Consider the following 16,007-nt stretch of genomic DNA (forward strand, 5'->3'; position numbering starts at 1 on the left):
TATATATATTCCGTTAGTTTAACGATCTTCTTCGTGATCCTCGCGGAAGGACGAAAAGCACAAACGCTTGGCGTCCTAATGCTCGATGCGATAATCGATAATGACCGATGCATGCAGCAGCAAGCGAGTACTGCAAATAAAGTGCATCGTTTTATTTTTTTTTTTAACAATCGCCATTAAAAATTCAGCGATAATACCGTTCGAAGTTTAATTAAATGCTCGCTCGACCTTGTATTCTTTCCGCGAGCACAATCACGATTAACGTTCAAATTACCGTTCAACGACGAGAAATATAATTTTGTATCAAACAACAAAAATGTGGCCGTCGTTGACAAATTTTTGAACATAGCGACTTTACTGATTGCACGCGATTATATCGTTTAAAGAAATTAATATATAATATTTAGAAAATAACAAGGTAGACGAATTAAGAATTTTTTAGAGACGCGTTATAAGAAAATTTTTTAATCGTCCTGTTCGTAATCAACGTCGTAAATATTGATATATATTTATAATAATATTATTTTATTTGTATAATTATTTCCAACGAAATTCGTATTAAAGAGACGCGTCGAAAAGTATTTTTCGTTTCCAATTGTTGCACGAGACGCGTTCGTGATCGACGATTACGTCATTTTCGGTACAATACCGGGACATTATTAATAATTCACTTATCGTTGCAGTAGATTCCGTGAGAAATACATATTATCGGTAGTACATTAATTAGCATAAAATGTTTCGATTTAATGCGTGGCGTAATTTCCTCTCTCGGGTGAAAAAAACACGAGAAAAAAGTATCCTAGGGTACGTGTTGCTTATTTCGCGACACGAAGCACGAGGAAACTCCGTTAAAAAATAACAAAATTAAGATAACAAATACGTGTACTTGAATGGCTATCGTAATTATATGTATAGAAATTTGAAATATCTGAGGAAAGAAAGGACCTTGTCCGTGGAAGTTCGTAAACGCATGTATTCGTTTTTAATCTGTCCAGACGAATTATCAATTCCGAAAATAGTTTCATTACAGTAATAATTGTCTTATCGTTTGACACAACAATTTTTTGACACATTCGTTTCTTTGTTGAGTGACCTTAAGTCAGTGATACTTACCCTGACGCATTGCTATTTAAAAACTAAAATATTTCATCGAATCTTTAGGTGATATTTAATCACGTGCAATTCTAATATAGAATATTTCTATAATTGTTTTCTTTAAATAATTATTTTAATTTAACATTTGTAGAATGCTTTGTCGACGATGCAATCTTTGCGAGCATCAAAGACGAGTAATTCCCGAGTAAGATAAAAATTTAAAAAGTTTACAAATTTACGAATTCATGTTACATTACAAAAACGCAATGTTTGCACTTGGTTTACGGAAGCATTTTTCCGGTACTTGACTATGCAAATGTTATCTTTATCTTCAACGCGAGAAGAGAATTCTCCTAAAGTTTAATTATCCGATGTAATTTTCGTTAAAAAATTAGAGCGAGAAGAGAATGGTAGTAATTTTAGTAAGGATAGTAACCATTGTTTTCTAGATATAATTATAATAATTTAAATATGAAGTATCATTGATATCCAATTTAAATTCCTAGAACCACCCCTAAACGCACATTATTTTTTAGCGAGAGCTAAACTATTTGGACGAAAAAGGATTCGTCCTATAAAAAATTGCGAGCCTCGTCGTGTCGGACATTTTATGGCGTGGCCCGCGGCTACATAGAAAATACTCGACCTTGTTCACATTCTACTCGTTGATGGTACCTCGTTATCCTCAACCCGGAACTGATATTCGCGTTTCGATAAATACGAAGCGTCGACGGGGAAAAGGAACCGGATCAGGCGTGGCGGTGGTTCAAAAACCGATCTATCGTCGCAGGCGTTTGAAAATCGGGGTTCGTGGAAAGGGGAAACGTTTATCGTATCGTGACATTCCAATATCAGGAAGATGACATTTCACAACGTGTCAGCGTAACAATCCAACGCAACGTGACAACGGACACGATAACACAACACGGTCGATGTGCCCGCTATCAACCAAGGAAATTTCTCGCGGTTCTGCTTTATTTCAGGTATCAAGACACATAATATGTATACTCCCATAGATAGCGAAACATTCATCGTGAATGAAACGCAGGGTGTCATAGACGAACAGCTACCGTTTTACGTTTAAAGAACTTTCAAACGAAACGATACAAATATTGAAAGGCACAGGAAAGTATTATAATTAAAATGGACACAGATCAAATCTCGTTTACGTAATGTTCAATGCAGAAACAAATTCGTTATGGAAGGTCATAATTTGGAGCGCACATTTAATTTAAATTCGAACAGAGAAAATATTGGAGAAAAGAGCACGCAAGATAAAGGATAAATCATTTTTCGAGCTTCGTAATTTTATTTTCCATCACCTTTCCGTGGACAACGACGTCCGTACGAATTTTTACGCTCGCTTTTAGGTAGAAACGACTGTTCCATTTTATACGGGAGAAGTTTCCAATAGGTACGTCGATACTTTAAAAGGACAAGACAGAATCGTGAAGGATCTTAAACTCCACGGAGTTGAGTCTCCCGGGATCTCTGGAAAATGGTCCTCCGAGGGCCATTCGGTGGCATATATGTACCTGTTGTATCGTCTCCCACTAGCAATAAAGCGAGCAACGGCTTCTAAACCCGGAGCAACATACGTGCGATATTTGTTCCGAAAAAATGTCAAGGGAAGGATACACGGCGTCTATGATACTCTAAATAAAAATTGCAGACCATTTTCTACTGTAACGAAAACAAAACAAATCGCTCCCTTAAAGATATTGTAGCTTCTGTAATTATTATATGTATACTTTCAGAGATGCACACGTACAAAGACGTTTTAATACCGCAATTATTTCAAATATAATATTCAGATCCAGACATTACCAAAGAAGATTTTCTGCGCTAGGACCGACAATTCTGGGTTCAAGCAACGATCCTTCCTTCGTTCGAAACGTTAACGAAGAAGGAACTCCTATTCCATTAAATTTAAGTTAGAGTTTTAATTAATAGCAACAGAAGCTGAGCGATTAAGGCAGCAAAATTTGGTGTTTGAGATTGAAACGAATTTCAAGCTTAATTCGATTCAATCGCACAATGTTAGAATTGAAATGACAATTCGGAGGCGGTGAAATTCATTAATCATTTGGACGATTACGTGCCTTCTGTTTTTTTTTTTTTAATTTAATTGTATCAAATTCTGCAAATTTGTTGCGTTTAACTCGGTTCTCGTATAAACGGTTGCAGAAGTTGTAAATTACGTACAGAGAGGCTCTCGTGCAATGTTTTCTCGGATTGCAATTCCGGCTCGAAGGATCGCTTACTCACCATTCAGATTTTTAATTCGTTGCCCGACATTATTGAATTATATCGAAAGTTACGAGCGTCGCTGTCAGCAAAATGTGATTGTGATATAAGCTTATCCCTTCGTTTAGGTATCATACGAACGATACGGTCTCGTGGGACTGTAAAAGATGTAAGTTTATTATACATATAATCGTTCCTCCATGACCTAGATTGACCTTGTGATAAAGGTCTTTGCACTCGCCAAAAGAGCTCTGCTATCAGCTGATAAACATAAAAGCGTGAGATGTAATAAATGAAAAAAAAAACACACAAGAGACGACCTTCGTATCTCCGAAATGACTTCATCTATGAAAAAGTTGGCACGATCATACGATGACGCTCTTTCCATTAAACAATTTTTATTCGAAGATTCGCTCGCGTGATTCCAAAGTTACTCACGGTGCTAATTATTATCGGACCCCCCTTTTTTCTCCTAGTTCAGTTATTTTATTTACACGTATCTGAACGAAGCTAACAAAATCAAAAAATATTCGTTTGCCGTCGTTTCCGGACCGGGAATTGTAAACTCTGGCGTTATATTCGCGATCGATATCGCAATTGTTAATAACAGTCGTCGAAGTTATATCTTTATATCCGCGTACTTGTTTTTTAATGTCAATAAAAACCAAAACTTTACGATTTTAAAATAAACACATTTAATTTAAATATTCGATCGAACGATGTAAAAAAATCAGTTATAGGTAACAAAAGATTTTCCATTGCAGAAGATGAAAGGTCGATCACGTTTATCTCTTATTTGTGTATTTATATCGTGTTTACCGTCTTTTAATTGATTGATACGTAATATCAATGACAATGATGTAGTAATAAACTTATTGCATAATACGCTCAACGTTTAAAAATGTCGTTCTTGTACGTCGATACAAGTTTTCCATCGATGCGATACTCTTTGGAGTAATTTTTCAAATTATGTTCAACTTTGGACATGTTGCATCCCGTAGCACTCAATTTTACGCGTCTGTAACTTTAACGATTTACAAAATTGTTATTTATAACACCATTGAATGCTCGCGCCAATCGAGTTATTAATTCTATTGCTTCAGAGTTCCGCGTAGGTATAAATCAAAGTATGAACGATCACGAATTTTTTTAAACTTCTGCATTATTTCGAACGCTCTTGGAGAATAAATTTACGCGCTATTGGGCGGCTTGATTACACATGGAATTGCTTTCCAATTAATCCCTTACCGTGGAATTCCCGTCAAAGAAAGAAAAAGGATGGAATACGGCTGATGCTGGTTCGCGAGTTACAAAGCTCCCAATAGTCGACCAAAAAGTTCGAAATCGCGAACAAAGATTTATCTTTCAAACGGTGAAATATTTCCACACCCAATAAAGATTTATAGTCCTTTGCTTTCTGTAAACGTACTGCGGATCCTTGGTGGAATTTTTTTTTTTTTTTTATCAATATTGACAATCAGAATTAATTCGCAAAGTAACTCTTAAAACGAAATATAGTTCTGTTAACACGTGATATACATATATTAAATCAGTGCAAAAATCAGGACGTTCAATTTTCAAACTTTTGATCGGTACTTCGGAAACCTGTATCAACCTGCATTACATTTAACATAAGCTCCTTTAGGTGACTGCAGCTGTTAAATACGAGTGTAGTTACGATAGTTGTGTATAATATCCAAGTTAAAATTTTTTATTCTCCCTATTTTCTTATTTCATCTTGAGTGTGAAAGTTAAAACATATATTAAACAATTTATCTATTAAATGGTGATTGTTTATTACTACGGAAGTAGATGTCACCAAAAAACTATAGCAACGGAAAGAATTATATTAATTAAAATCTCCATTTAATATTATAAACTACTATTATGATTTAATTTTTATTTTAAAGTTCGAACGATTGAAAATTAATTTTACATTATAATTTTTAATAACTACGGTTTTTTCCAAACCTTGCGAAGGATAAGGGTAGCCTTGATCGTCGATGGATGTCGAGCAAACTCACATTCGATTGTGTTTATTACCGGACGATAGGAAGTCACTTTTCACGAGAACAAAACGAATTGGAATATATTTATAAATTCTGTAACTTCACGATGTCACACAATATTCTTCTAAAAATATTTCTTCGTTCTCCTTTAATGTCTATTTTGGCTTTACCTGCCGCTAAGGAGATTTGAACGTAACTGTTTCTTTTGGATCGATCGAGTTTCGTTAGCTCCGTTAGTTCAAAAAAGAAAAAAAGGAGACGATGACCACGCGATACACGCAGTTGTATCGGATCAAAATTTAAATAGCGGTGTCTGGTCAAATCAATATTAAAAATCTTGCATTGTCTCGTAGGAGTAGCAAGTGTTACAAATACGTAATTGTTTTTTTAATGTTGCGGAACAAAACATTTTCACGCGTGATTCCACGCATGGAAACGATAAAAAAGAAGGTATACTTTGAGACACCGTGCGTTAAATGGTTGGAAATATAATTGATTGTAATCCAAGTTACGTTTCGCGTAAACGGAATATCGTAGGGATGGAAATTCCAGATACAGGGGTAAGAATATCGGGAGGCATCCGCGTCGCACATTATTTCCACGTGGGGTAACGTCACATCGTGGCGAACCATCAGGTTTCTAGTCACGTTAATTAGAACAACCTTCGGCCGGTAATTTCTGTTGGCTGTGGGAGAACGGGCGACGGAAAGTGCATCCGCGTGTAATTTAAGTTACAAGTGGAACATGCGACGTTTACATTAATTAAGGATACGTGGTTGCGTAACAGACAGGTCCTGAACAGAGATGCCTGACGGAGCCCTAAAGTGCACCGGGGACACCTCGTTCCACTTTCTCGCACTATGTCGGATCACGCGTACGTCAGCACCTAGAGTTTCGGACAGTCGACAAAGGCGAACTGACACGTGCCCTCTTTTTCGATTCTCCCGAAATAATTTCGGAGGTGGCTCGTGGGAGTCGAGAAAAAAAGACTCACGTTTGAATTTTTCTACAGGCCTCTGTTGACCACTGCTAATATTTCTGACAACTTATTAACGATTACTACTGATTACTGTCAGCCTCTACCAGCCTTCATTTTACATTATACCTATGTACTGTGTATCGTGTCAGCAGATGCACGCAAAGACCATCAGAGGCGAGAAGAGGACCAGGGTCAGCAGAGGCAGGCAGAGACAAACAGTAGCCAGTAATAATCGTTATACATTGCCAGATATGTATGTATATCAGAAGCGATAACTGAACTAATATACATATGTATGCTCGTACATAGGAATAATAAAAAAAAAAATTTCTGTTTTTTCAATGGTTAACATATGATTCGGGGGGTCTTAAAACGTGTATTTCCGTAAACAAATTTCACAAAATTATTTTTTTATTATGGTATGCTTCCTTCCTCTCTGGACTACCACGAGCCACCTTCGAAATTATTTCGGGCAACTTCGGAGAATCGAAAAAGAGGGCCGTCAGTTTGCCTTTGTCGACTCTCCCTCCGAAACTCTAGGATAGTGTGAGAAAGTGGAATTAGGCTCCGTCTGGCATCTCTAGTCCCGAAGCATCATCCTTCCATAAACGTGTTATTAAACTTGTTAGCCGAAAACTGCATTAACGACGGATCGACTAATTTGCAAATAATCTTATTGATATACATAATTCCATCGCATTTACGTCCGATTCTTGTGCAAGATTATTATTTGTATATTTCAAGCATAGAACTAACATTGGTATTAGAAATAAACGAGCACACACGACGATTTCGTGAATTTATTACCGTGTTGCGACGTTGTAATCCGCGAGAAGAAATAATTCCTTTTCTTCTTCTCCTAATGGAAATCCAACGTCGGAGCAAGAAGAATCACGATCGAAAATGTCCGAATAAATCCAATGGAAAAAGTCGTTTATTTCCGGTTGGATCGTTCCTTGCTTTTCTCATTTATTCGATCTCGAAACCTCGATGTCCTATTAATTCGAGTAAAATGCAACCGATGTGCTTTACCAAAGGGAATATTCTCTCGTTTTACGCATGAAGATCGATATTTAGTTGTAAAGTAGATTGTGGGTTTAACACCTTTATTTCGATGGTCGATTAATACCTGAGACAGAATTTAGGCAAGCTTGCCCTGGTAAATCGCGGTTTCTAAGACGAGAAGATCGATCGACGTTGTTTTCTAATCGAGTTTCCATACGAGAGCGCTACACAACTTCCACTATTATTTTGCGCGGAGCTGCCTAACAAATTGGATTTAACGCATCAATAACGAACTACGAAAGAGCCAGCTTGCGTTTATAGTTACCAAGTTCCTCGCCAAACTGATTACCATGTACACGGCGAATATTCGTCATCCGGGTAATCGGTGTACATCTAGCTATTGCAAAAAAAAAAAATGACTCGCATTGTAAATAAAATCATAACTTCCCGAGGATAGTAGCTTCAGAAAATAAATACTTAAATTACCGATTAATACATTTAGCACTAATTTTCTCCTCGTTGCATCGATTGCACTTTTGTAAATATTTCTACTGCAGAATCAACCGGTGTTATATCTTCCTTTTAATTGAAAACAGATCTACTGCCTTTTTTCTACGACAATACCATTTAAAAAATATTTAATTTGTAATGTTTATTCCGGCACTAATACTCACCATACTATTACTAAATGTAATTTTGTTTAAAAAGAAAAAGTACTTCATTTTCCATCTCTACCATAGAAATTGAAATTGAAATCGGATCGTTACTTTTAACTTAAAACGACAAGAATTCTCTTTATAAAATTAAAAAGAATATAATTTTTACGTACGGGATTTTTGTGTAATAATCAAAATACTCAAACTGTAATTATCATTTATATTTATACTTTATAGTATGTAATTTCATTTCTGTGAAATTATTCAGGATAGATGCGATTCCCGATTCCTTTTTCTCGCACGATTAGAATTACTTTAATTTGAAAGACATCAGGTACATTTCGACGTTTGATTTGTTAACATGATTTCTCGGAAAATTGTTACTACGATTGGTAAAATATATATTGTTGATTAGATCTTGTATGATATCGATTTAATCAAATCAATCGTACCACAGTCGAACAAGAAATTCCGGTCTTATATGTAAGTACATATGTATGTACGTCTAGATTCGTTCCATTAAATTTGAAAAAAGAAAACCATTACCGTGTAAATTGTATTTAAAAAATAGACTGGGTATCACAGATATTTATAATTTCTATAATGTATTTTCATTTAACGACACTCGCTACTTCTTTCAGAGCCATACTGTCCAATAACGTTCGACGGATGGTCCTGTTGGCCAAACACCCCAGCTGGAACAACAGTGTACACGCCATGTCCAAATTTCGTCACCGGTTTCGACCCGTCGCGTGAGTTACTCTAACATTTTTCTCCTATTTCTATTTTCCTAGGTCTTCTAAGGCAGGTAGGAGCGAACGAATAAACAGTCCTCGTATTATTTCGGTATTTAATATACTCCAAGCGTATACATAATAAATTACAAAGAAACAATCGTGTTTAATTGTGCGTATCAAATCCACGTATGTATCGCTCCTCGTAACGTGTGTACGTATCACAATAATGTTGACTCGTACCATTGAGCGCACGTTTCGGTAGAAAAATATGTCCGTTAACAAAATAAATCGCGGAGATTGTCTGTGTTCGTTGAAACTCTTAAATCGTACGTGATACCTATATCCGTATAAAAATAAAAATGCCAACCGTTTAAAAAACGCTTATCGGGTGTAACCGGCGGTCGAGCGAACGCCCCCGCCACGAATTCTGCGCGCACGAACGTAATTTACATGTCGGATATGTCATCGTAGCCGGTTTTGTTTATGATATCGCACAAGAGACTCCTGATCGCCGGATGATCGTAATCCGCGAACTTTGTCACTAGCTTGTCGTATCTGGCCAAGTTCTCCTTGGACTTGGACGGAGTCAACATCTTCACCGCCATCAGCGTAGCCTCGATCGATCCATTTTCTATCAGTCCCTCGATCACGCCCAGAGTCGCGTCCTCCTTGTCGTAATCCTTAAACAGGTTTTGATTGAACAAGTATTGCATCGTGTTCGACATGAACGAGAGGAACATCGGCGAGAATGTGTCGACCAGATCGGGCAACTTCTCGCCCAGTTTCGTCCCGAATTCCTGGGGCGTTTTCACGGACACCTGTTCCCTCGTGTAGACCAGCATCAAATAAGACGTGGCGTCCATCTGTGGCGTCAGAACGCTCAGGAAAGCCTTCAATATACCGTCGATGAGCCGGGGATCCACGTCCACGTAGGGAATCATTCTGATCAGGTAATCGACGAAGCTGTGAACGGCGTGATTCACCGGGTAGAAGTGCGTCCTTTTCGAGTGAGGCACGTTCCATCCGTTCTTCACGACCTCCGCGAAGATAGTGGAGAAGGTCTTCAGTCGCGAGTCGAGTTTTTCCTTGGCTGGCAGCAGATGCGCTTCGAGCACGAAATGCCCGGCGGCTCGCGAGACGCTCATGTTCGAGTTGAAGAGGAACCTACGCAGAAGTTCCTCGGTGAACTCTTCCGGCAAAAGATTGCAAACGGCCGCGTTGATCTGCGTGAGCAACGCCTTCACGTACGTCGAGACGGTTTCACGCTCGACGCCGGCCTCCGTGAAACTGTCTATCGTTCTCAGCAGCAGCTTGACAAAGTCCACGATGTACTCGTCGGGGATCAAGTAGATCGTGCGTATCAGCACGGAGAAGCTGCCCTTGTCCTTCGCCGTGACGGTGGAGGCCATCTGGCTCAGCAACGACCACGTGGCCGGACCTGGTTCCTCGCGGAACAGCTCGATACCTTTGTCGAACAATACCTCCCGGATCGAATGGTGCTCCTCGGTCCTGCACAGCGAGACGAGGAAGCTGTGAAGCTGATCGCGCGGCGCCAGCATTCGCATCAGTCTTATTCCGTGTTTACGAACGGTTACTCGTTGAGCGATCAACGTTTTCGCGAACGCGATCGCGTCCATCAATGCGGTTCTTCTGCAAACGTTGGTCAGAGCCGATAGAGCTAGGGACAGGTAGTCTCCCTCGCAGAGATTTCCAATGAGCTGCAAAGACACCGGTGGATTCACGTACTTGACGCTACTGACGATATCGTAGATCAACGAGTAATTCTTCTTCGCGTCGTCGTTGTGAACGTCGATCGTTTTCTTCGTGGGTATCAGCGGCTCGATGATCTTCGTGAACGTTTTACCGTGAACGAGGACGGCCACGATCTCCAACGAGACGCCGCTCTTGTTCTTCGTTAGATTCTCGAGGCACTGCTCCACGAACCTCGCGGGTATGTCGTTGTACCAGCGAGTCGCTCTGACGAAACGCCTGGTGCTCTCGCGACTCCAGGTGCCCATGCAAGCCTTCAGGTACTCTTTCCACTTGGACAAGATCTCCTCCGGGTTCTTCTTCAACAATCCGAGAGCCTCGCCCGACTCGATGTCGGCGATGCTCTTTTTCTCTTCCGCGAATAGACGATCGAAGAGGTCCTTCTCGTGCTTCTCCAATATGGATCGAAACTCGCCGAGCACGTAAGTGCTTTGGTCCTTCGTCGTCAATACCCTCTCGACCTTCTTCAGCAGCCAAGGATAGTTCTTAATGGACATGCGTTCTACCCGAGCGTTATGCTTATGGTTCACGTGGGTCTCGTTGAAATTGTAGAGGGACGAGCACAGGGTGTACAGCATTCGATCCCTGTCGGTGTTCCAAGGAGGCTCGTTGGAATTGTAACACTGGGAGACGACGGTCAGACAGGCCTCCAGACACGTTCTTTCGTACTCGGGATACTTTGTAAGGATGTTCCAAAATCCGGAATACCTGTTGCTCTTCAGCTCGACGAGCGCGCGTATGAACTGATCTATCGGCTCGTCGTAGATGATTTTAAAATGAATAGCCGATTCGAGCACTTTCTCGCTGATCGTGCTCGACGTCATGAAATCGTTCTTGACGATCGCGCGCACGATGATGTCCATCAGAACCGCCCAGTGGTTTCTGCTGAGATGCGGCAGATCGTAAAGATTCAACAGACACTCGAACACCTTCAACAGGAACCAAGGTTGCTCGTTCTTGAACCTGTCTCTGAAGTAGGTCAGAGCCTCCAACAGAGCTTGATCGTCCTTGTTCACCCTGCACGAGTATATCATTTGGCAGAGCAGGGAAGCTCTGTTCTCCATCTCGGATGTCTTCGAGACCTCTTCCTTGATCATTGGTATCGTCTCGCTCGTAGACAGGTAACACCTCCATACGTGGGTGTAATCCACCGTGCTGGCTGGACTGCTCTCTTTCTCCATCTTGATCCTAGCTTGTTTGATTCGCTCCTCGGCGGGCAGCATTCTCATCACCTGTACGGTCACGCTTTGCCAGTCGTCCAAGATGTTTCTCCCGTAAGCCTCGCGATAAGACTTGACGAGCAGATCCAGCTTCCTGTCGTGTGGATAGTACTCCAAATAGTCCAACATCTGATCCGTGCAAAACTCTTTGATGCTGCTGGGGAACAGCTTGGAATATATCGTTTCCATGCGTTTCGCGGTGATCAATTTCAGCGGTACCAATTTTATGTACAGCTTCGGTTTACGTTGAAAGTACTCTTTGCCGTTTTTCAGAAAGTTCTCGGCCCCCTTGTTGCTGAGGCGCACGGCGGGAGGGAGTTTCTCGTGCATCTCGTACAGTTCGACGAACGATTTCAATCTCTTCTTGATCAGTGCCGCCAAGAAGTCACCGAAATCGTAGATGTTCACACGGTGAAGGTTCCTGACGTAAGGGTCCGTCTCTGGCTTGCTCAGTCTGAAGTAACGGACGATGAAGTCTGGGTTTTTCCGGAAGATCGTGTCCACGAGCTTTCTGCTCAGGACGATTCGTCTCTCCAGGATCGCGTTGTACATGAAAGTCTCGCTGCAAGCTGGTAGCAACGGCAACGCTTGATCGAGGCCGTATGTGGTGGCAACCGCGGTAAAGAATTCTTCGGCCAGGGTGGATCTCTTGGGCGCCAGACGGATGGCCAACGTTTTTATAATGCGTATTCTCGTGTTCAAGGAGACGTAGGGAAACAGATGGTCGAAAAAGTACCGTACGTTCGTGATCGTCGTGTTGCTTCCATCGAAAAAGCTCGATGCTTGTAACGCTTTGTTCACCACGGACGCATCCTCGGATTTCAGAGCCTCGGCGATGGCCGCGTAGTTGTCCAGATTGTTTGGTTCGTTTTTGATCAGCATCTGAGCGGCCTGCACTTGTATCAGTGGAACCAATATACGCGGGATCTTCTCCGACTCGACTATTTCTTCCAAACTGTTGCATTCCGATATTCGTTCCTTTATCAGTTTCGCTATCCATCTGTACTTCTCGCTGGGAGTGGCGCCGCTTATGGCACGAATGCCGTCCAAATAAGGCGTCTGGATATTCATTTTTCCGTGACTAGGAGGTGCCGTTCTATGGATGCGTTTAAGAATTATGGTTACTATTTGATATTCGATATACAAGGTATAATTAATAATAATGCAAACATTTATTTCGACCTTTGAATAGTTTTAATTTAAATTAAATTCAGAAAGCTTTGACAATTCGTAAGAGAAGTATTAATATACCAAAGTGAACGTAATTTCGCTTCTACTATTGGAAGAGTATAGCGGTGTGGAACTTGATTCTAATCAAATACATATATATCGATGGACAAACGCTAGTTACGAGTAATTACGTCACACCAGTATATACACGATGATGATTCAGAAAAGATGCTACAATCAGTTTTGTTGCAAGTAATTAGGTACAGTAGCAACATTCGTGGTTTAGTACTTTCGGATTTACTGCGGATTTTGACGTGGTAAATATAGCACAGTTGCTAGTTCTCCCTCCCAGGAATACGAAAATGCCTCTTAATTCTTTTTTTTAAGAATAATGTACATTGTTACATCTTCGCACAATTATTTCAAATGTAATTTTTAGCCGAGAAAAATGAAACATTAAATCAAACAGAGAGGCATCGGTCAGATAGTGAGAATCAGCTGGTAATTGTAAAATGCATCAACAATTGATTTTTAATTAATATTTACTTGTCGGTATATGGAATCAGTCGAGTATACAGGATGTTTGGCCACTCCTGGGGAAAATTTTAATGAGATTCTAGAGGCCAAAATAAGGCGAAAATCAAGAATATCAATTTCTTGACCGAGGCTTCGTTAAAAAGTTAACAATTAAATTCAAATTTTTCAAATCGTTCTGGAAAAATTATTTTCGGTCGCAGGGGTCAATTATAATCATTTTTGTTCATTAGACATACCCTCGAAATTCTACCCACTTTCGAGGAAAAAATTCGAGGTGTGAAATTTTTCTACAAAATTTAAAAAATTTCAAATCGTTCTAGAAAAATTATTTTTGGATGCAGGGGTCAATTACAATAATTTTTTATGAATAGACATACCCCCGAAATCCTACCCACTTTCGAGAAAAAAATTCGACAAGGCGTGAAATTTTTCAAAAAATTAAAAATTTTAAATCTTATTAAAAAAAATTATTTTTAGTTGCAGGGCTCAATTACAATCATTTTTGGTGATTAGACATACCCCCGAATTCTTACGCATTTTCGAGAAAAAAAATTCCTTACCGAAAATATAAATCCATGGCTTGAAATGGTTCCCCGAAATTACATTCGAATCTTTGAAACATCATAACTCCTCAACGGATTGGACGATTTTAATGTTCAAAAAGGCAAACTACGCGTATTTTGATGGAGAATACGTGGAAATTCCAAAAATATTCAAAAAGTTGTTCCTTGACCCTGCAAAGTGAGAAAACCCCTATAAAAATGGTCCAATTTTCAAACGGCCATAACTCCTATAATAGTGAATACATTTCAATGAAATTTTTTTCTGATATAGTGCTCATGAGTACCTACAAAAAAGTATTGGACAACTTTTCTGTAGGGCGTTAAACAATATTATTAAAAATGAAAAACGATATTTTAAGAAAAATCGACAGGGGGGTAGGGTAGGGTGCCCAAATCTTTCGGCAAAATTGAAAAGTTTCAAATCACTCTGAAAAAATTATTTTCGATTGCAGGGGTCAATTGCAATAATTTTTGGTGAATAGACCTACCCCCGAAATCCTACCCACTTTCTAGAATAAAATTCAGTACGGGCGGAACTTTAAACGTTGATAAATTTTTAACCAAGCCTCCATCAACAAATTAGTATTCTTGATTTATTCTTGATTAAAATTTGTCCATGTGTGGCCGAACACCCTGTATAATGAAAGGACCGGTAACTCGCGAAATGTTGATATTTGGGTACATCGTGACACGATCTTTAACCAAAACAAAAAGAAATGGTAATGGAGTGGGGTGTATCAGTGTCATTTCATATTGTCACGTAAAACGACACAGAGAATCCAAAGTACAGTTCCAAACAAATGTTTTTTTAATCTTTAAAAACACTGTCCAAGAATATAAAAATTTCTTTCCTATACGATATTTAACGTTCGTTGTTCAAATATGTTTCTCATCGCATGAAGTTCTATGCGCGTTAAAGTACCAAAAAGAATCATCTGTACGTTAAATCTACTGATTAGTTGTGATAAAGATCGCGGTACTACTTTGTCGTTCGCTATATACACGACGTATGACGAAATCAACGTAACACTCGAAAGCTTTACTAACGTATGTGTACAACGAAAACAATTCGTTGCTCGAAACGTGATAAAACCCGTCGCTTGTACGGTTCATAACCAAAGAACAAGATGTCCGAGCACTTTTTTATCTACCTCAGAAATGATAGCCGATGAACAGCGAACAGAATTTCGTCCAATGTTTTGTTACAGTCGTCAAGCACTTTCGATTTTTTGTATAAATCAGCCAGGAATTTGTTGTATTTTTGTAACACTTCACGGCGAATTTTAGCTGCCCATACTTGGAGATATCGTGACGACCGACCAGTTCGTGACAAAACACGGACGGGTCTATTCTTGCTACAAAATGAAGTTGATCAGCGTTGACTAATCTCAAACGTCACTATGTATTTACCCAGCCGGTTTAAGTTAGGTTAGGTTCACTCGAGTCGTACGCGTTCCCGGAGAGCGACGTTACGAGCTTGTCGGAATTATTGTTCCATTGCTATTTCGATCGTTGATCGACAGACGGAAGCTTCGTTTAATTACGGTACGCGTTATTTGTAAAAACTTTCACGTAAATTTCGCGATCATTTCGTCCCGTGGAACTGATCGAGACGCGAACCACTGCGCATGCGCGACCGTATGAGCCTTCTGGCATGAATCCAATCTCTCTTCCTTCTTTCTCCGTTTCACACAATCGATTACCGTAGGAAGCGTAGTGTTTGCCCTTTAATGCATTCCTTCAGGCCCGACGCAGACATTTGCCGGGCTGTGTGCCAAACTTGAGCACGGGGCCTTTTCTACAAAAATTAAAACATTCAGCGAAAAATCGCGAAAATGTGTAGCGTATATTTTTCATTAAATTTCATTTTTTCTAACCATACTTGTCGTATACAATGAAATCAATCTAAAATTTTCTATCTTTCTTAAACGTGAATTTCATAATCGCATAAACTTTTTTATTGCCGTATCTTCAGTCGATAAAATCACTTTTAGCTAATTGTCGACGTTAAAAACCTCT

The 16,007-nt window shown here is 39.7% G+C and overlaps 2 protein-coding genes across 8 annotated transcripts in view; one reads left to right on the top strand and one right to left on the bottom strand.

Moving 5' to 3' along the window:
- The window catches only part of LOC122404548 (calcitonin receptor-like), a 160,254-nt gene that overhangs the window by 90,217 nt on the left and 54,030 nt on the right, over nt 1–16,007 (top strand). For all 7 annotated transcript variants that reach the window (XM_043408596.1, XM_043408594.1, XM_043408597.1 and 4 more), the window contains one exon: nt 8,633–8,743. In XM_043408596.1, coding sequence (XP_043264531.1) covers nt 8,633–8,743 — 111 coding nt within the window. The remainder of the gene's footprint in view (nt 1–8,632; nt 8,744–16,007) is intronic.
- Nucleotides 8,768–15,571, bottom strand: LOC122404542. Its single transcript, XM_043408582.1, has 2 exons — nt 15,140–15,571; nt 8,768–12,814 (listed from the first exon to the last, which is right to left on the bottom strand). The coding sequence occupies exon 2, from the start codon at nt 12,787–12,789 to the stop codon at nt 9,175–9,177; it is 3,615 nt and encodes a 1,204-aa protein (XP_043264517.1). The 5' UTR covers nt 12,790–12,814; nt 15,140–15,571; the 3' UTR covers nt 8,768–9,174.

Source organism: Colletes gigas, unplaced genomic scaffold (assembly GCF_013123115.1).
Source record: "Colletes gigas isolate AHSC1104 unplaced genomic scaffold, ASM1312311v1 Colletes_gigas_Sc00003, whole genome shotgun sequence".
In the NCBI taxonomy this organism is placed as follows: Eukaryota; Metazoa; Arthropoda; class Insecta; order Hymenoptera; family Colletidae; genus Colletes; species Colletes gigas.